Source organism: Anomaloglossus baeobatrachus, chromosome 3 (genome assembly GCF_048569485.1).
Source record: "Anomaloglossus baeobatrachus isolate aAnoBae1 chromosome 3, aAnoBae1.hap1, whole genome shotgun sequence".
In the NCBI taxonomy this organism is placed as follows: domain Eukaryota; kingdom Metazoa; phylum Chordata; class Amphibia; order Anura; family Aromobatidae; genus Anomaloglossus; species Anomaloglossus baeobatrachus.
The window spans coordinates 412271659-412293057 of NC_134355.1; the positions used below are offsets into that span (position 1 = coordinate 412271659).

Below are 21399 nucleotides of genomic sequence, written 5' to 3' on the forward strand. Positions count from 1 at the left end.
CTGGGAGAAATATAAGGACATTGCTAGGGGTTCTGACATACCAGGGGGGCACAGGCAGCAGTGTGGAGGCCGCAGGGGCATAGGCAGCAGTGTGGAGGCGACAGGGGCACAGGCTGCCGTGGGGAGGCCACAGGGGGACAGGCTGCCGTGGGGGAGAGTGAGGAGCACAGGCTGCCGTGGGGGAGAGTGAGGAGGATGGGACGCTGCACGGAGCACAGGCTGCAGTGGGAATGCACAAGGAGGACGGGACGCTGCAGTGGGGATGCGCAAGGTGGATGGGACGCTGCACGGAGCACAGGCTGCAGTGGGGATGTGCAGGGGCACACACAGGCATGGGAGCACAAACACACCTGTCGGACGCTGAGGTAGTAGCGTCTCTTCTGTGGAAAAAGAGCGAGTTGAGCGCTTACTCCACCCACAAAGTACGTCCTCACGCTAGCATGAGGACGTAAGCCATACAGGGTTTAAAGGGCCAGCAGCAAGCAAGACGCTGCTGCCTCCCGAGCTCTGTGGACTGTGGAATGTGCCCGGGGGCCGCAGAAAAGGTCATGGCGGGCCGCATACGGCCCGCGGGCCGGAGGTTCCCCACCCCTGCTCTAAAGTGACTCAAATCACCTCTATGTATATGCAAAAAATGACGGGAGGCGGCTGATAAACTGCGTGTGGTGGTGTGACCTACGTCATAAACGTGCTCCGATATGTGGCGTCTTAAAGTTTGTGAAGTATTCCTCACTTTCTGGATATTGCAATCTGTACACGTTATGACATAGATCACACCAGCAGAACCGCAGTTCATCAGAGACTGAATTTTAAATTCCTTTTTTGTAATAGAGGAAACCGTTTTGTCCGTATTCCACATGAATCTGCACAGCCCACAGTTTTTTTTGGCCGCATCTAAAAGACCCACAAGTGGGTAGCCAATTCCTTGCAGTTATTTCGTTGCCCAGAGTGTTTTTATTTTTGTTCTTTTTGGAGTGATCACTGGGGGACACTCTATTAGCGATAGTTTTATTCCTCCTAGACACGAATTTGACTCCTTTTTTTAATATGTTTTTTAACGTGTCATTTACATATAAAAATCGGCAAACATTTTTTAATGATATTAACAATCCAATAAAAATCGGTACTGTAGCTTGTTGAAAAAACAATAGGCATATGACCTTCAGTAAGAGCAAGGGTTTTTTTGGTATTATTTCTGCTTATTTTTAAATAATCCTCTCTAGTTTTCTCACCCGTTTTTTTGTTTAGCGCTCTATATTTTTATTAGAATAGCCCCTCTTCTTAAAGCGCTCACCAATAATCAATCTCACATTGTTTCTCATATATATGGGGTGCAGTACATGTTCTCTTCACCCTTATAAACTCCCCCATGGGGATATTAACTATTACATGGCGCGGGTGACAGCTGGTTGCATGTAAGAACGAATTCCCTGCCATTCGAATCCCCATCCATCCCGCTATATGGCCTGTATCCTGTGGCATACAAAAAAAAAAAAACGTTTATACTCCCCTTTCTTCACTCCCTGCACCATCGTTGTTCCTCCTGTCAGTGCTGGCAGCAGCGCCGCTGGAGTGTGGAGCCGTCACCGTTATCTGCAGCATCGCTCATCCTCCTTTCTGCCTGTCAGCTGACCTGTGTGGAGACTAGCGCTGCGCACAGCGATGACGTCATTGCTGTGCTCACCGCTCTCTACACAGATCAGCTGGCCGGCAGACAGCAGGAGATTGCGATGCTGCAGACAACGGTGTCAGGTGAGTATACTTATTCACTGCCCCCCTGCGCTGATTATGATGCGCGGGGGGGCAGTGAATACAGCCGCACATGATCACTCCGGGCTGTAGTTGCCAGGGGTGATCATGCGGGCTGGCTGTTAATTATGCGTGCACCCCCCCAATCATTACGCCCACCTGTCAGCGCTGGCTTCAGCACTGAGAGATGATGGGCGGGAGGATGGGGGTGCATATGAAATGAGCGGGCCTACGTGGTCATGGAAGGCTGCTACAGCCTGGTCATGCCACAGATGACCCGCTCCACTGCAGCACCCTCATTCACCGCAGCCACAGACTATAAGACGCACCCCCCACTTTCCCCCAACATTTGGGAGGAAAAAAAATTGTGTCTTATAGTCCGAAAAATACGGTAGATACGTAGCAATAAAAACTCTGAAAAGACAAGTTTGTTTTTCAAGCAATAATAAAAGGAGGAGTTTATTCTATTTTGAGGCCTGCTGGCACAGTGATCAGAGATACTAGAGTGAGGCACACCTTGTTACAATCGGATGGCGTTTGCGCCCTTTTCATCAACAGTGTCAGATAAGTACCTCTTTTTTTTTTTTTTTTTTTTTTTTTAAAACTACATACAAGATTACTATTTTATTACTCATTTTTATTCTAGAACTTGTCTATTAACGACCATAGCGTGAATAAGTGCCTGCACAGTGCTAATAACAGTAAAAGGCGTTCTGGCTCATGTAATCAGTTGTGTATAATAAAATACATATATACACAAAACGCACACAATACTAGTGAATGGCACATGAGAAACACTCTCCAAGTTCAGCATGTAACGTTTACAAATATTGTGTCCTCCTTTTGTCACACAACACATCTATGCAGTAATCCAATTTGACCGAAAACCACTGCAGCATGCCCCCTTTGATGGTGATTAGAGTGGCGTAGAATTACAATAGCTGTATGCGATATGGTTTCTGGTGCGGTCACCATTGCAGAATCTTCCAATCAGGTGGCTGAAGAATACCAAGTTCACAAAGTGCAGATTTCTGTGGACTATGTGCAAGGGTTTCTCAAACCCTCCCCACTTCTTTGCCTGTTACAGGCAATCATCTGGGGCTTTTAAGTTTAGTTTACACAAGCACCCTTTGTCCTTAAAGTGTTAATTCCACAACAGAATGCTCTGATGATAACCAACAATACACACACACACACACACACACACACACACACACACACACACACACACACACACACACACACACACACACACACACACACACACCTCATTCAACGAGTTTCTTTATTTTCATGACTCTGAAAATTGTAGAATCACATTGAAGGCATCAAAACTATGAAGTAACATATGTGGAATGAAATACTTAAAGTGTGAAACTGAAAATGTCTTATATTCTAGGTTCTTCAAAGTAGCCACCTTTTGCTTTGATTACTACTTTGCACACTCTTGGCATTCTCTTGATGAGCTTCAAGAGGTAGTCACCGGAAATGGTTTTCACTTCACAGGTGTGCCCTGTCAGGTTTCAAGGGAACCAAACATCAGGCTTTTCGTGTATAAGCTGCAGCCAGTGCAGTACTGGCACTATCATGCACAGTGTGTACATACCATCAGGGGGCAGCTCGGGTGTTTAGGCAGTGAAATTCATCTTTATAAAGTTTGAAATTTCGTGCACTTTTTGATTGACGTGTGCACCTCTCTGTTAATGTCCGGGCGGGTTATGCAGGAGTTCCCCGCCCCCCCACCAGCCTGTTCCTCCCTCTCTCCTGATGTCCGGGCGGGTTATGCACGTGTTCCCCGCCCCCCCCCGCGCCGCCTGTTCCTCCCTCCCTCCGGCTGTATGTAAATATCTAATCTTCAGAAACATGGCGCCGGAGTGGGCCTCTGCGCACAGCGCTTATCTCCGGCGCCATGTTTCTGAAGCCCGCATCACACAGCTTGGTGTTAGAGGGCGGCGCATGCGCCCTCGCTCCTTCAGATACCGTTGTGACCGCAGGAGCGAGCGCGATCACAACGGGACTGCAGAACAGCTGATCGGAGGACGCGATTACCTGCTGCTCCTGTATCGTGCCGCCCCAGGACACCGGGCCAACACACCAGCCGATGTGACATCGCTGTGGCGCCGCCCTCTTAGATACCAAGTTGTGTAATGCGGGGGCTTCAGAAACATGGCGCCGGAGATAAGCGCTATGCGCAGAGGCCCACTCCGGCGCCATGTTTCTGAAGATTAGATATTTACATACAGCCAGAGGGAGGGAGGGAGGGAGGAACAGGCGGCGCGGGGGGGCAGGGAACTCCTGCATAACCCGCCCGGACATCAGGAGAGAGGGAGGAACAGGCTGGTGGGGGGGCGGGGAACTCCTGCATAACCCGCCCGGACATTATCTGCAGAGGTGCACACGTCAATCAAAAAGTGCACGAAATTTCAAACTTTATAAAAGTTGTATTTCACTGCCTAAACACCCGAGCTGCACCCTGATGGTATGTACACACTGTGCATGATAGTGCCAGTACTGCACTGGCTGCAGCTTATACACGAAAATCCTGATGATTGGTTCCCTTTAATATGTGGGATTTCTTGCCTTATAAATGGGGTTGGACCATCAGTTGTGCTGTGCAGAAGTTTGGTGGATACACAGCTGATAGTCCTACTGAATAGACTGTTAGGCCTTAAGCCCACAGGGTGTTTTTCTAGCGTTTTTTTTCTAGCGTTTTTCATTGCTTTTTTTAATCAAAAGCAAGGAAAAAGCATCCCAGCAAAGTCTATGAGAATCGGGACTTGCTGTGCCCACGTTGCTTCTTTTTCAGTTGCTTTTTTTCTTGCAGCTGATTGTTTACGTCCAGCGGTGAAAAGCCTGCCGGCTTTTTAACAAGCAGATGATTAATCAGCTGATCTTCGCTGAACTTAAACGATCGGATGATGCTCTCAGGTGATAGCATCAGCTGCTTACCAGCGGGTCCTGGAGCCCATGGGACTTTTAAATAATCCGCTGATGTGTAATTTGATTCAGGCCCTTGAACCTGTGTCAGGTTCAAAGACCTGAATCCAATATCAACTGATCAGAAGGCAAACCGATCAGATGATGTGTCATCATCTGATCAGTTTGCCTTCTCTTCAGATGATATTGGATCCGGATTGGACATTGCGGGACCCTCAACCCAGGACTACGGCGGAGGGGACAATTAGTGACTCCATCTTTAGTTCAATAAAGATGGAGTCACTAATTGTGTTGTGTTTTATTTCTAATAAAAAATATTTTTCTGTGTGTTGTGTTTTTTATCTTTAGTAGAAATTCATGGTGGCCATGTCTAATATTGGCGTGACACCATGAATTTCAGGCTTAGGGCCAGCTGATAATACAAAGCTGGTCCTAATCCCATTATTACCCAGCGAGCCACTGAAGAGTTGGATACAGCGCCAGGATATGGCGCTTCCGATGAACGCGCCATTTTCTGGGGTGGCTGCGGACTGCAATTCGCAGCGGGGGGGGGGGCAGAAAGTTTGGGCCACCCTATGCTGCGGATTCCAGTCCCCAGCTGCCTAGTTGTACCTGGCTGGACACAAATTGGGTGAAGCCCACGTGGTTTTTTTTTTTAATTTTATGAAATTCATGAAATTAAAAGGGCTTCCCTATATTTTTGGTTCCCAGCTGGGTACAAATAGACAGCTGGGGGTTGGGAGCAGCCCGTACCTGCCTGCTGTACCTGGCTGGCATACAAAAATATGGCAAAACCCATGTCGATTTTTTGGTTTTATTTTTTTTTAAATGTATTTAAAAAAAAAAAAAAAAAAACAGATAACCCAAAAGGGTTAGCGGTAAAGAAAAAAAATGTGTAGGCTCCCGCTGCATTTTCTGTTGCTAGCTAAGGGTAACCCAAACAGCTACTACCTGCTAACCCTTACTGCTTGGTGTTACCTTCACTGGCATTGGAAAATTCAGGGAAGCCCTTTTTCCTTGAGTTTTTTTGCCAAAGATCTAAAAAAAAAATGACGTGGGCTTTGCCAATTTTTATGTCCAGCCAGGTACAACCAGACAGCTAGGGACTGGAATCTTCAGCGCAGAGTGGCCCAAGCTTTCTGGGCCCCCTGGTGCGTATTGCAGTCTGCAGCTGCCCCAGAAAATGGTGCTTTCATAGAAGTGCCATCTTTTGGCACTGTATCCAACTCTCCCAGCGGACCTGGTGTCGGGTGGCACGCTGGGTAATAAGGGGTTAATACCAGCTTTGTTTTACCAGCTGGTATTAAGTCCGATATTCTTAATGTCAGGGCAAGTTTGACCCGGCCATTAAGAATCTCCAATAAAGGGTTTAAAAAAGACACCACACAGGAAAAAATGCTTTATTAGAAATACAGTTAGGTCCAGAAATATTTGGACAGTGACACAAGTTGTTATTTTAGCTGTTTACAAAATCATGTTCAGAAATACAATTATATATATATAATATGGGCTGAAAGTGCACACTCCCAGCTGCAATATGAGAGTTTTCACATCCAAATCGGAGAAAGGGTTTAGGAATCATAGCTCTGTAATGCATAGCCTCCTCTTTTTCAAGGGACCAAAAGTAATTGGACAAGGGGCTCTAAGGGCTGCAATTAACTCTGAAGGCGTCTCCCTCGTTAACCTGTAATCAATGAAGTAGTTAAAAGGTCTGGGGTTGATTACAGGTGTGTGGTTTTGCATTTGGAAGTTGTTGCTGTGACCAGACAACATGCGGTCTAAGGAACTCTCAATTGAGGTGAAGCAGAACATCCTGAGGCTGAAAAAAAAGAAAAAATCCATCAGAGAGATAGCAGAGATGCTTGGAGTAGCAAAATCAACAGTCGGGTACATTCTGAGAAAAAAGGAATTGACTGGTGAGCTTGGGAACTCAAAAAGGCCTGGGCGTCCACGGATGACAACAGTGGTGGATGATCGCCGCATACTTTCTTTGGTGAAGAAGAACCCGTTCACAACATCAACTGAAGTCCAGAGCACACTCAGTGAAGTAGGTGTATCTGTCTCTAAGTCAACAGTAAAGAGAAGACTCCATGAAAGTAAATACAAAGGGTTCACATCTAGATGCAAACCATTCATCAATTCCAAAAATAGACAGGCCAGAGTTAAATTTGCTGAAAAACACCTCATGAAGCCAGCTCAGTTCTGGAAAAGTATTCTATGGACAGATGAGACCAAGATCAACCTGTACCAGAATGATGGGAAGAAAAAAGTTTGGAGAAGAAAGGGAACGGCACATGATCCAAGGCACACCACATCCTCTGTAAAACATGGTGGAGGCAACGTAATGGCATGGGCATGCATGGCTTTCAATGGCACTGGGTCACTTGTGTTTATTGATGACATAACAGCAGACAAGAGTAGCCGGATGAATTCTGAAGTGTACCGGGATATACTTTCAGCCCAGATTCAGCCAAATGCCGCAAAGTTGATCGGACGGCGCTTCATAGTACAGATGGACAATGACCCCAAGCATACAGCCAAAGCTACCCAGGAGTTCATGAGTGCAAAAAAGTGGAACATTCTGCAATGGCCAAGTCAATCACCAGATCTTAACCCAATTGAGCATGCATTTCACTTGCTCAAATCCAGACTTAAGACGGAAAGACCCACAAACAAGCAAGACCTGAAGGCTGCGGCTGTAAAGGCTTGGCAAAGCATTAAGAAGGAGGAAACCCAGCGTTTGGTGATGTCCATGGGTTCCAGACTTAAGGCAGTGATTGCCTCCAAAGGATTCGCAACAAAATATTGAAAATAAAAATATTTTGTTTGGGTTTGGTTTATTTGTCCAATTACTTTTGACCTCCTAAAATGTGGAGTGTTTGTAAAGAAATGTGTACAATTCCTACAATTTCTATCAGATATTTTTGTTCAAACCTTCAAATTAAACGTTACAATCTGCACTTGAATTCTGTTGTAGAGGTTTAATTTCAAATCCAATGTGGTGGCATGCAGAGCCCAACTCGCGAAAATTGTGTCACTGTCCAAATATTTCTGGACCTAACTGTAAATACACAGACACACTTAGGGACTCCATCTTTATTACTCCCTCTCACCCCTCCTCGATCCTGGTCTTCTGTCACCGATCTAGCTCTGCTACATCAGAAAGCACGGGGGAGGAAGAACGCTTCTGCTCCTCGTGCTCTCTAATCACTCAATGAGTGAGCAGAGACTGCGGGTTGGTAAGCGGTGACATCACCACTGCCACCGCTGCCATAGCAACCTAATGAGCGAGTTACTATAGCAACAGTGATCTGAGTACCTGATTTCCCACCGCCACTATTCACCTGCATGAGCTGGTGAATACCGGCGCCGGTAAACTATCTAATGGATCATCATTTTCCTGTCACTTTTATTCCAAAATGGAGATTGAAGAAAATGAGTTGAAGAAGGAAATTATATCAGAACACCTTTTTTTCATATCCAACTTTAATGAGCTGAAACAAGCATTCAATAGTAACAAAAAAAGCATGAAAAGCAGCATGAAAAAAAAGCATGAAAAAAAGCATGAAAAAAAAGCAAGAAAAAAAAAGCATGAAAAGCAAGAAAAAAAGCATGAAAGCATGAAAAGAAGCACAGAAAAAAGCTGCTTTTTTGTGCTGAAAAAAAAAGCACCCTGGGCACATAGCCTTAGAATTTGTATTATGGCAAGAAAAAAGCAGCTAAGTAAAGAAAAACGAGTGGCCATCATTACTTTAAGAAATGAAGGTCTGTCAGTCCGCAAAAATTGGGAAAATTTGAAAGTGTCCCCAAGTGCAGTGGGAAAAACCATCAAACGCTACAAAGAGACTGGCTCACATGAGGACCGCCCCAGGAAAGGAAGACCAAAAGTCACCTCTGCTGCGGAGGATAAGTTTATCCAAGTCACCAGCCTCAGAAATGGCAGGTCAACAGCAGCTCAGATTAAAGACCAGGTCAATGCTACACCCAGTTCTAGCAGCAGACATCTCTAGAACAACTGTTAAGAGGAGACTTTGTGCAGCAGGCCTTCATGGTAAAATAGCTGCTAGGAAACCACTGCTAAGGACAGGCAACAAGCAGAAGAGACTTGTTTGAGCTGAAGAACACAAGGAATGGACATTAGACCAGTGGAAATCTGTGCTTTGGTCTGATGAGTCCAAATCTGAGATCTTTGGATCCAACCACCGTGTCTTTGTGTGACGCAGAAAAGGTGAACGGATAGACTTTACATGCCTGGTTCCCTCCGTGAAGCATGGAGTGAGTGTGATTGTGTGGGGGTGCTTTGCTGGTGACACTGTTACGGGATTTATACAAAATTGAAGGCATACTGAACCAGCATGGCTACCACAGCATCTTGCAGCGGCATGCTATTCCATCCGGTTTGCATTTAGTTGGACCATCATTTATTTTTTTTCAACAGGACAATGACCCCAAACACATCTCCAGGCTGTGTAAGGGCTCTTTGACTAAGAAGGAGTGATGGGATGCTACGCCAGATGACCTGGCCTCCACAGTCACCAGATCTGAACCCAATCGAGATGGTTTGGGGTGAGCTGGACCGCAGAGTGAAGGCAAAAGGGACAACAAGTGCTAAGCATCTCTGGGAACTCCTTCAAGACTGTTGGAAAACCATTTCCGGTGACTACCTCTAGAAGCTCATCAGGAGAATGCCACACTTTTTTGTTAAGTATTTCATTCCACATGTGATAATTCATAGTTTTGATGCCCTCAATGTGAATCTACAGTTTTCAGTCATGGAAAAAAAAAAAAAGAAAACTCTTTGAATGAGGTGTGTCCAAACGTTTGGTCTGTACTGTAATAATATACACACACACACACACATATATATATATACATATACTAGAAGGTGGCCCGATTCTACGCATCGGGTATTCTAGAATTTACGTATTGTGTAGTTAATGTATGATTTTTGTTATATATATATATATATATATATATATATATATAGATGTTGTTGTGTGTAGTTACCAAGTGTTTGTGTAGGAGCTGTACATGTTCTGGGTGTTGTCTGGGTGTGGCGGGGGGTGAGAGCGGTGTTGTGTGTGTGTTGCGTTGTCTGTGGAGCGCTGTGTGTCTGTAGCGTTGTGTGTGTGTGTGTTGCGCGGTTTGTGTGGGTGTGGTGTGTTTTGTGCAATGTGTGTGTTGCATGATATGTGCGTATATTTATGTATGGCGCGGTGTTTGTGTGTTGGGTGTTGTGTGTGTGCAGCGTTGTCTGTGTGTGTGGGTGTCTGTGTAGGGCGGTGTTTGTGGTTCCCAGTGTGTGTGGTGTGTTGTGTGTGTTGGGGGAGGTGTGCACCTCCCATCGTGCGCCATCCGCCATGCTGCGCACCCCCCATCGTGCTCCATCCGCCATGCTGCGCACTCCCAAACGTGCTCCATCCGCCATGCTGCGCACTCCCAAACGTGCTCCATCCGCCATGCTGCGCACTCCCAAACGTGCTCCATCCGCCATGCTGCGCACTCCCAAACGTGCTCCATCCGCCATGCTGCGCACTCCCAAACGTGCTCCATCCGCCATGCTGCGCACTCCCAAACGTGCTCCATCCGCCATGCTGCGCACTCCCAAACGTGCTCCATCCGCCATGCTGCACACTCCCAAACGTGCTCCATCCGCCATGCTGCACACTCCCAAACGTGCTCCATCCGCCATGCTGCGCACTCCCAAACGTGCTCCATCCCCCATGCAGCGCACTCATCGTGCTCCATCCCCCATGCTGCGCACCCCCCATCGTGCACCATCCCCCATGCTGCGCACTCATCGTGCTCCATCCCCCATGCTGCGCACCCCCCATCGTGCACCATCCCCCATGCTGCACCAGCATCAGCCTCTCTGCCCCCAGCATCAGCCTCTCTCCTCCCAGCATCAGCCTCTCTCCTCCCAGCATCAGCCTCTCTCCTCCCAGCATCAGCCTCTCTGTCCCGAGCATCAGCCTCTCTCCTCCCAGCCTCAGCCTCCCCCAGCATCAGCCTCCCTCTCCCAGCCTTCCCCAGGATCAGCCTCTCTCCTCCCAGCCTCCGTCCTCCCAGCCTTCCCCAGCATCAGCTCTCCTGTCCCAGCCTCCCTCAGCATCAGCCTTCCCCAGCATCAGCCTCTCTCCTCCCAGCCTCAGCCTCTCTCCTTCCAGCCTCCCCCAGCATCAGCCTCTCTCCTTCCAGCCTCCCTCAGCATCAGCTTCCCTTTCCCAGCCTTCCCCAGGATCAGCCTCTCTCCTCCCAGCCTCCTTCCTCCCAGCCTCCCCCTCCCAGTCTCCCCCAGCATCAGCCTCCACCAGCATCAGCCTCTCTCCTTCCAGCCTCCCCCAGCATCAGCCTCCCCAAGCATCAGCCTCCCTCGTCCCAGCCTCCCCCAGCATCAGCGTCCCCCAGCATCAGCCTCCCCCTCCCAGCCTCCCCCAGCATCAGCCTCTCTCCTCCCAGCATCAGCCTCTCTCATCCCAGCATCAGCCTCTCTCCTCCCAGCATCAGCCTCTCTCCTCCCAGCCTTCCCCAGCATCAGCCTCTCTCCTCCCAGCCTCCCCCAGCATCAGCCTCCCCCAGCATCAGCCTCTCTTCTTCCAGCCTCCCCCAGCATCAGCCTCTCTCCTTCCAGCCTTCCCCAGCATCAGCCTCCCTCTCCCAGCCTTCCCCAGGATCAGCCTCTCTCCTCCCAGCCTCCGTCCTCCCAGCCTCCCTCAGCATCAGCCTTCCCCAGCATCAGCCTTCCCCAGCATTAGCCTTCCCCAGCATCAGCCTCAGCCTCTCTCCTTCCAGCCTCCCGCAGCATCAGCCTCTCTGCTTCCAGCCTCCCTCAGCATCAGCCTCCCCTTCCCAGTCTTCCCCAGGATCAGCCTCTCTCCTCCCAGCCTCCTTCCTCCCAGCCTCCCCCTCCCAGCCTCCTTCCCCTCCCAGTCTCCCCCAGCATCAGCCTCCCCCTCCCAGCCTTCCCCAAGATCAGCCTCTCTGCTCCCAGCCTCCTCCAGCACGCCGTGCTCCTCTGCCGACACTCACACACCCGATCGCATACACTCACACACACCCGATCGCATACACTCACACACACCCGATCGCATACACTCACACACACCCGATCGCATACACTCACACACACCCGATCGCATACACTCACACACACCCGATCGCATACACTCACACACACAGACACTGACGATATCGCACATACGCGCTGACATTCACAACATCCGGAGATACCACATGCTTCTGGCCATGTGATCCTCCGTCAGGTCCTGGAAGGTCACAACAGCACAGTATCGAGGCCGAGAAGCAAGGGATATCGCCGGATGCTGTGAGTGTGTGGATGCGATGTGATGTGTATGTGAGGTGTGTGTGAGGTGTGTGTGAGAGTGAGTGTGATCTGATGTGTGTGTATGTGTGCGTGTGTGCGTGTGTATCTTCCGCCGCTGCAGGACCTTGATGCGCTTGTAACCATGCTAGCATGGTTACTAACGTATCCACACCACTCCCGTGCGAGCGAGGGACGGGGGGGGGCGGGGGGTGTTGTACAGTACTCACCTCCGTGACAGCCGTGTCAGTTCGGGGAATGCGCGGGAGGGAGGGGGGCGGGGCCAGAGCTAGCGTGCATTGCGTGAGGGGGGCGGGGCGTGGCGGGGCTGAATTGCCAATGCCTGCAGGGTGCCGGGGCGAGAGGCCAATCTGTGGGGGGGGCGGGGCCATGGCGAGCCCAGCGGCCAATCAGCTTTGTGTCACCGTAAGGACACAATTTTGGAGCATGACAGACAGACAGACAGAATAAGGCAAATATATATATATATATATACACACACACACACACACATATATATACATACATACACATATTTACACATACAAATATACATGCACATATATACATACATATATACATACATACACACACACACACACCCTTTGGGACCGTAATAATCTTTAATCCCCATTTCATAGCTCATACTCAGAAGTTATTTTCATATGAAGAGATATTTCAGTATATACTTCTTAAAAAATACTTAATTTTTTCCCAGGCAAAGATGAAGGGATTAGGCACAATCTTATAACTGCACCACTGAAGTGGGATGTGTGCAACTAACTACTGGCCTCTATTACATGTAGAGATGACAGTACACAGACATGAGAATAATGTGCAGAGCTTAGTGGACCTAGATATCACATCAGTAATACTAAGCAGAATCAGACAATTTTACTTTACATGACGACTGCGTTATTCATTTATTACTGTCAATTGAAGGTTAATCGAGGACAACTTCGCTTCCTTCCTTGATGCACAGACTTAGAAGCTAATTCTTCGAGATACTGTGCATCAATTTGCATATTCTACTGTGAGAATAACTTTTAATCGTGTATTTTTGGGCACAACGTACTGTACAAATCTGCTTTGACTTTGATATCCTGTTTTAAGTCACTATTTCTCATTTCTAAATATAAAAAGACTTCAGCGCAGAAGTATAGCAGAAGCCGACAACAATGGGGCTAAGAATGCCTGTGTTCTGCGGCCAAACTGCACAGTTCTGGAACAACAAAAACCTGGTTGAAATAAGATAGTCTTTGGCCATGGAGCCATAAACATTCAGCACGAGAATGGTGACTGAACAAAGCCGATTTCTGGGTCTGAAATGGTTTACCCAAAATAGACACATTTGTGAAGGCGTTCAATATCGTCGCCCAGTACGTCACATTTCACATCTGTGGGGGAACTAAGCTTACTGTAGTGGTCTCACATCACCTATTCTAGACCTCAGGAAAATAAGCGCTACTGTACATGACTGCAAGTGAGCATACCCCAACACTTTGCAGATTATACATTTCTTATTGCACAGCAGATGTTTTGCAGAGACTTGAGATTTTCCTATTTAGTTAAATAAAGGTGGACAAATTATGTACACGCTGCAGAAACCCCGCCACTGTACGGAATGGATTTTCAGACATTTTTGGCAACAAATTGTCCTCACGTGAATATATCTTCACTGGTGTTTATGCGGTGAATGTGGAAGAAAACGTGAAAATAGATGATCTTAACTTCTCCAAGCCAATAGAACATATCTACACTGTAGTTAGATCTGTCGACATTTCATAATATAATCCTCATACATTTTAAAATTAACCTCTTAGAGCTGGTATACCTATTCTGAAAATTTAATATCAGAATTACATAGCCATTCTGACTTGAAGGGAACCAGACATGTCAGATAATGCCATTACTTTGTTGGTAGAGGAATACCCTGCAGGTTAATAGCCAGCTGCTGTACTGAAAGTGCGGTACTTGGGAGAAAATTAACTTCGCTGCTCCCAGGAGCCGCCAGCTTTCAGTCATATAGGCATGTTGGAGTGGTTAGAGTCACTGCGCACAGCATCTGTAAGTACATCCTGGCTGTGTATTCAATCATGCCAACCCAGCCTAACTACAAGCAAAAAAAAAAAAAAAACCCCATAGCTTTAGAATAGCTCAAAATGATTGAGATTTAAGTCTGATTGACATGTTGCATGTTATCAATTCTTTTAACGTTTTACAACATTTTTTCCCTTGTAAGAAAAAGGTGGTACAGGTGCTTTATGTTAGGTCTGCATTAGTGATGAACGAGCGTGCTCGCCACTGCTCATTACTCGGCCGTGCGTCGGGGTTCTCGGGTGAAAATATAGAGTACAAATATAAGGGAAGTCAATAGGAACTGCAGCATTTTTAAACACGATTAGTGATGAGTGAATGTGCTCGTTACTGCTCATTATTCAGTCTGCATACATTAAAAATAGGTGCAGAATTTCAGTAAGGCTATGTGCACATGTTGCTTTTTTCTGTGCTTCTTTTCTGCATAACAAAATAAATGAATAAAAAAAAAAAATCATCATGTTTTGGCAGGAAAAAGCAACTGAAAAAAAAGCTAATTTTTAATGCATTGCGAGTTTGTTTCACAGGTTCTCTCCTGTGTTGTGTGTGTGCTTTTTTATTTACCCATGGCGATCGAGGGGTTCAGGTACTGTACCACCGCCAGGCCTCCGACTGATGTTCCAGCTGAGACCTGGCTCTCACTGCCCAGAGTAGTGCCCGTGCCCCTTCCGGTAGTTTAACCCCCTGAACGCTGTGATCAATGCATTTGCAGCTTTCAGGCGGCAGGGAGAGGAATCTGTTACCTGTCACTGGCGATCGGGTTCCTGATCACGGCCATGGTAACCCTGGGTGGTCATCATGACGACCTCTGGTTACTGAGCTACGAAGAGCCTCACACACCATGCTGTATGCATGGTGTGTGAGGCAAAGTGCTGCGGTATAATCCACTGTAATGATAAAAGCTCTGCAGTGGATTATAGAAAAGCAGGAGAAAAAAAAACCAAAAAAAAACATGGTTTTCTTTTTTTTAGCAATAATATCTGCAAGGAAAAGAGAAGCGTGTGCACAGCAAGTCACGATTCTCAAACTTTGCGGGTGATGTGTTTTTCCCCTGCAGTACTGATTAAAATCTGCAAGGAAAAATGCATGAAAAATTTAGAAAAAAAAAATCCTACATGTGCACATAGCCCAATACTTGCAGAATGACAAGGAACTACTGGCCAATTGCACGATGCTTGGTTTTAGTCACTTGCTGCTTTTGTGCAGAAATCCACAGCACAGAAATAAAAGGTTTGCCTCAAATGCTGCAGCGGAAAAAAAAAAAAAAACCACCACACATTGCTGCAATCTTTGACCACAATTTTATAATACTAAGTCGCAGCATATGAAATCCCAGCCCCACCAACGTAACTGTCCTCTACTGGACTGACATCTACAAACTAGAGATGGAGTCCAGCATTAAGTTACTGAAAGCATCAGGAGAGGACTATATGCTTTACCATCATAGAAGTGGCAATTTAAGATAATTGGCTCACTGGCCATAAACCGCTCAACAAAGAGCAAAATTCAGATGTGTAAGACATGTAAGGTGTGATGAACTGGTATTAACCTAATGGAGGCAAACCATTAAGACTGGTGTATAAAATACCAGTCTTAAATGAAGAGCTCATTGGAGTACACCGACCTGAGACATTACGTGGTGTGAGCCTTTGCCAGAAGCGTATGCCAGCCAGGGATTGGCATACATTTTTTGAAGTCACACCACTTCAGTGGAGTATTTCATGATAAATTTGACTGGCTGATATAACCACGCCCCATCTATATGCCAGACCCTGTCGATAACTGCGTAGCTGGCCAAGGATGGTCTGTAAACGCCAAAAACAGCTTAACTGTCAAGATTTCTGGTATAAGCACCTTTATGAATCTCCCCCACAATGTCCTGAATAGTTTAACCCCCATTACGACAGCCTTAGGCTGCTTTCACACATCCGGTTTTTCCTGTGCGGCACAATGCGGCGCTTGCAGAAAAAACGCAACCGGGTTTTTTTTTGCCGCCGGTTGCGTTTTTTTTTGCATAGACTTACATTAGTGCCGTATTGTGCCGCATGGGCTTGCGTTCCGTCCGTTTTTTGCCGCATGCGGCAGATTTAGCCAATGTGGCGGCTGGATGGAACGTTACCTGGCACATTTTTTTGTCCGGCAAAAAAAAAAAAACCGCATCGCGCCGCATCCGGCCGATGCGGTGCGATTTGCAATCCATGCCTATGGACGCCACATGCGGCGTCCTGCAGCAAACACCGCATCCGGCCACCGCATGCAGTTTTTTCCACTGCGCATGCTCAGTAGCGTGCCGCAAGCGGCAAAAAACGGATGGGCCGCATGTCAAAAACTTATGCAAAGGATGCGGTTTTGTCGCCGCATCAGTTACATAGGTTTTAGAGCCGGATTGGCCGGCTCTGCTAAAACCGGAGGTGTGAAAGCAGCCTTACGGAGATAAACTGCGGCAGAATAAGGTACTTATTCTGCTCTGCCGTTTATAAACTGCAGGCAGAAATAAGTGAATACCGCCCCCCAGCATCAGAAAATCTCTGGGGTTTCAGCTATCCGTTCTGGGAGTGTGCTTGCAAACCAAAATTTCCCATAGGAAATAATGCAAGCTCAGACAATTCGTTCCACAACTTGTGCAATGTCCCATCCTGGTCCCCTATTGTACCACACACACACACCCCACACACACACACACCCCACACACACACACACACCCCACACACACACACACACACCCCACCCCACACACACCACACCACACACACACACACACACCCCACCCCACACACACCCCACCCCACACACACACACACCCCACCCCACACACACACACACCCCACCCCACACACACACACACCCCACCCCACACACACACACACCCCACCACACACACACCACACCACACACACACACCACACACACACACACACCACACACACACCACACACACACCACACACACACAGTTCCCTTGCCGGCCTACTTGTTCTTCTGATCCGCCAGTACAGGATGTGTATCTGGTAACTAACACGACCGATGCCGGAGCTTCCACTGCCAGCGCGCCTTTGATAAGCAGCTGACAGCGGAAGTTCCTCCATCGTCACGATGGTTACCCAATACACATCCTGTACCAGCGAACTACAAGAACCGGGAGGTCGGCGATGGAATGGAAGGTAAGGTGAGCATAATGTGTGTGTGCGTGTGTTTGCGCAGAATGCAAGAGCGTGTCAGAGCGCGGTGAAAGTACGGAGCCGGAAGGGTGTGCGGTATTTGCTCGTACAGCAAAGCTTGCTCGTAAACAGTTACAAATTTAAGGAAAGCTTTGCTCGTATAGCGAAATACTCGCACACCACGTTACTCGTAAACCGAGGTTCCACTGTATTTGGTAGTTGAGAATGTAACTTGTGTTGACTTACCCTCTTTCATAGCAAAAGCTTGACTGTCAGCAATAACCTTCGGTATATCCGGATTGTATCGTGTTCCTTCTGGGAAAATCACAAGGTACATCTGTAAAACACAAGGTAAAATCATTTAAGGATCTTGTTCCCATTACCTTAATTGGCAGAATGATGGTCAGTATATTTATCCATATCAACTGATTTCATCTGGAATAACTGCCATCTATCTTAGTAATGGGAAAGTCTTCAAATAGAGAGGTTACCTCCGAATTGAGAAAATTTAATGACTGATCAATTTCGGCAGAGAAAGAAGCAAATTCGTCTGATAAGAAATATTACAGAGTTGCTTGTTTTCATGTGTACTATTGATTTATTAAATTAAAATGACGAGTACACTTTAGCATTTATCAGTACAGGTATAATATCAATTGTAACCACCAACATAACAATTTAATCTACTAACATTCAGTACCAAGATGCAATTTCTTGGCAGATTTCCTGGTAGACTTATCCCAGAATAATCCTCGGAGAATGCAAGGTCTTTTCATCTATGGATTTATTTGTCTGCAACTATGTTTAATTTTGAGAAATAGGCCTCTTATATGCGAGTTCTATGCTTATAATACCAGCTGAGAAGCACTTCATCTAAGTCCAATTACATTTCACACAGCATAGACAACTACTAAACTAACAATACATTCTCACCCTCTACAGCATTGTAGAAGACAAATCAACTTGTTAGTGGTTTTCCTCCCCCCCCACCCCCCGAAACTGCATGTGTCGTCTAGAGGGATATATTGGGAGTACTCCTGATGAACACAACCAAAACAGGTTTATGTTGAGATATACGTTTGTCAGCATAGTGCATAAAAAAAAAAAAAAAAAAAAAATAAATAAATAAAATCGCCAACCCTTTGCCAAATTAATAACTATAAAGATCCAAAACAGCAGCACAAAAACTGTATATAAGTCTATGGGGACCAGAATCCGGTGATTACTTATGGTAGAAGGTAAAGGGGGATAGGAGCAAGTGCTTCATACATAGAGGCTTCAGTAACAGCTCTTGCAGCCGCTCATTCTTTCGGGGCCGCCTATTATTGCTCATCCATATGCACGGCTTTCCCTGCCCACCGGCAGTCCTGGTGTCTGTGAGTGGTTGCAATCTTACACAGTCACACAGGCTGGGGGGCACGTCTGACTGCAATTAAATCACAGGTGCTGTCTGCGGATCACTATCGTGGTGTAAAAATAAATATTTGGTGTAGGGTCCCCCCCATATTATGATACCCAGCACAGATAACGTATACAGCTATACCGCTACAGCCCCGAGCCGTGCGCTTATCTTGGCTGTGTATAAAGATAGGAGAAGCCGTATTAGTTTTTATTTTTTTAATTTAAAAAAAAACCAAAAAAAAAAAAACACCACAACACAAACAAAATCACGACATGCGGTCCTCCCCAATTTTGTGACCCAGTCATGATAAAGCCCAACAGCTGGGGGCTGCCATTCTCAGGCTGGGGAGAACCATGCTTATTGGGCCACATCCCACCTACAAATACCTAAATCCATTAGATGCGACAGTCCTGGCGCTTTACCCAGCTCTTCCAGATTTCACTGGTGCGGTGACAATTTGGGTAATAAGGGCTTAATGTCAGCTCACAGCTCCCACTAAGTCCTAGATTAGTAATGGGAGGAGTCTGAGACCCCCCCCCCCCTATTACTAATCCTCTGTACATAAAAAGATTAAAAAAAAAAACACCCAAAAATCCTTAATTTGAAATAATATACAGAAAAAAGCACCCACTATTCAGTGTTGTAAAACTGTTTGTTTGATTTCTCACGCTTTGCCTCTTTAAAACACCATAAAAACTATTTGATAGGAAAAAAAAAAAATAGTTTTTGCATTGCTGTATTCTGAGAGTTTTAAGCTTTTATTTTCTTAGCTGAGGGCTGTATAGTGACTTGTTGTTTGTGGGACAAGATGAGGTTTTCAGCAGTACCATTTGGGTCATTCCGTGTCAAGTGGACCAGTTTTAAAAATCGTCCCCACTCGACGTTCTCCGATTTTGCTGAAAATTTATAAGGATGTACATGTATGTTTGAAAAGAGGTTCTGTAAATTTTTAGGGCCAGATCTCAAATATATTGGGCACTGTTGACCTTTCACTGGAGGCCCCCCCCAAGCCTGCGGCTTCAGCTAAGAGGATTTTGCAAACTTTGGCACATAGCCATTAGAGTTCTATACTGGCTATGATGCTGAAATTTGGCATACTAGCTCAACGTTTGCTGCTAAACGCGATAAAATTATTACCGGCTATGACAAAACAATATTTCGGCCGCAATTTTGTGTCAAAGTAGCATGCAAAACGTGTCGCATAAAATTTATGCCAAACTTTGCCCATATATAACTCAAGACCAAAAACCAATAGGAACTGGTGCTTTACCCTGTACAACAAACATCTTCATGACTTTGCATTGCTGCAATATCACGGTCAAAGCATTTGTATTTGTGGAAATATTCACACCCACATATGATGAAAAACTTAAAAAAAAACGAATTTTACCTATTTTAAGGTCAAATTTCCCAAAAAGGGTACCCCTAAAATAAATTAATTCTGTTATCATTTGAAAGAGCACATTTTTCTCTACAAGGATCATTGGGGTTTTTTTTGGAGTCTCTCCATTTAAGAAAAGAAAAATGCCACTGAACATGGTGTTATGTATGCACGTAATGCATTGATTTTGTGTTTGATTTTCAGATTCTTATCACATGTTACAGAGTTGTATTGTTGCTAGCAATGTCTATTATAATCAAAAACCTATAAACCTATTGACTATTGTTACATTTTAATGCATATATTATTTATTTTTTAGTGATGGAGAATGAAATTGATGACGAATCGGCCCAGTGCTCTATTGGCCTTGCGAACAATTCAAAGTGCCACCTTAAGACATTCACCCATAGCAAGGATGAGTTGAAATTGTTTACAAGCTTTGGATTGGATGAACAGAAATTGCTACGTCGACGAGTGGGACTAAATTTTGACGAACATTCACAAATCTGTTTACACCATGAAGCTTCATTCTTGACCAAATATGAGCATTTGCAAAAATCGTGTTGCAATCCTTTTGGGAAGAAAGGTCATAGCACCAAAAAGAATTTGCGAGCTATCAATTTGTTAGCAGCTGACCAGTTGAACGAATTCACAAAGAATGATGTGAAGCCTGGCCAGAAGATGTGTGTATCATGTCGAAAAGAATTTGCTAAAAGAAAAAAATCAGCTGATCCAGTTTCCTCTCAATCAGATCCAGATGGAATGGAAATGTTCTCCTGAAAGTCTAAATTCAAGCTTAACATCCATTGGCATCTCTCCTCTGAAATATCCACGGGTAAGCCAAAAGGATTGCAACACGATTTTTGCAAATGCTCATATTTGGTCAAGAATGAAGCTTCATGGTGTAAACAGATTTGTGAATGTTCGTCAAAATTTAGTCCCACTCGTCGACGCAGCAATTTCTGTTCATCCAATCCAAAGCTTGTAAACAATTTCAACTCATCCTTGCTATGGGTGAATGTCTTAAGGTGGCACTTTGAATTGTTCGCAAGGCCAATAGAGCACTGGGCCGATTCGTCATCAATTTCATTCTCCATCACTAAAAAATAAATAATATATGCATTAAAATGTAACAATAGTCAATAGGTTTATAGGTTTTTGATTATAATAGACATTGCTAGCAACAATACAACTCTGTAACATGTGATAAGAATCTGAAAATCAAACACAAAATCAATGCATTACGTGCATACATAACACCATGTTCAGTGGCATTTTTCTTTTCTTAAATGGAGAGACTCAAAAAAAAAAAAACCCCAATGATCCTTGTAGAGAAAAATGTGCTCTTTCAAATG

At 45.7% G+C, this 21399-nt stretch overlaps 1 protein-coding gene across 1 annotated transcript in view; it reads right to left on the reverse strand.

The window, feature by feature from the left end:
- The window catches only part of AGPAT5 (1-acylglycerol-3-phosphate O-acyltransferase 5), a 127744-nt gene that overhangs the window by 50029 nt on the left and 56316 nt on the right, over window positions 1-21399 (reverse strand). Inside the window, exon 5 of the mRNA XM_075338462.1 lies at window positions 17508-17598. Within this exon, the coding sequence (XP_075194577.1) occupies window positions 17508-17598 (91 nt within the window). The remainder of the gene's footprint in view (window positions 1-17507; window positions 17599-21399) is intronic.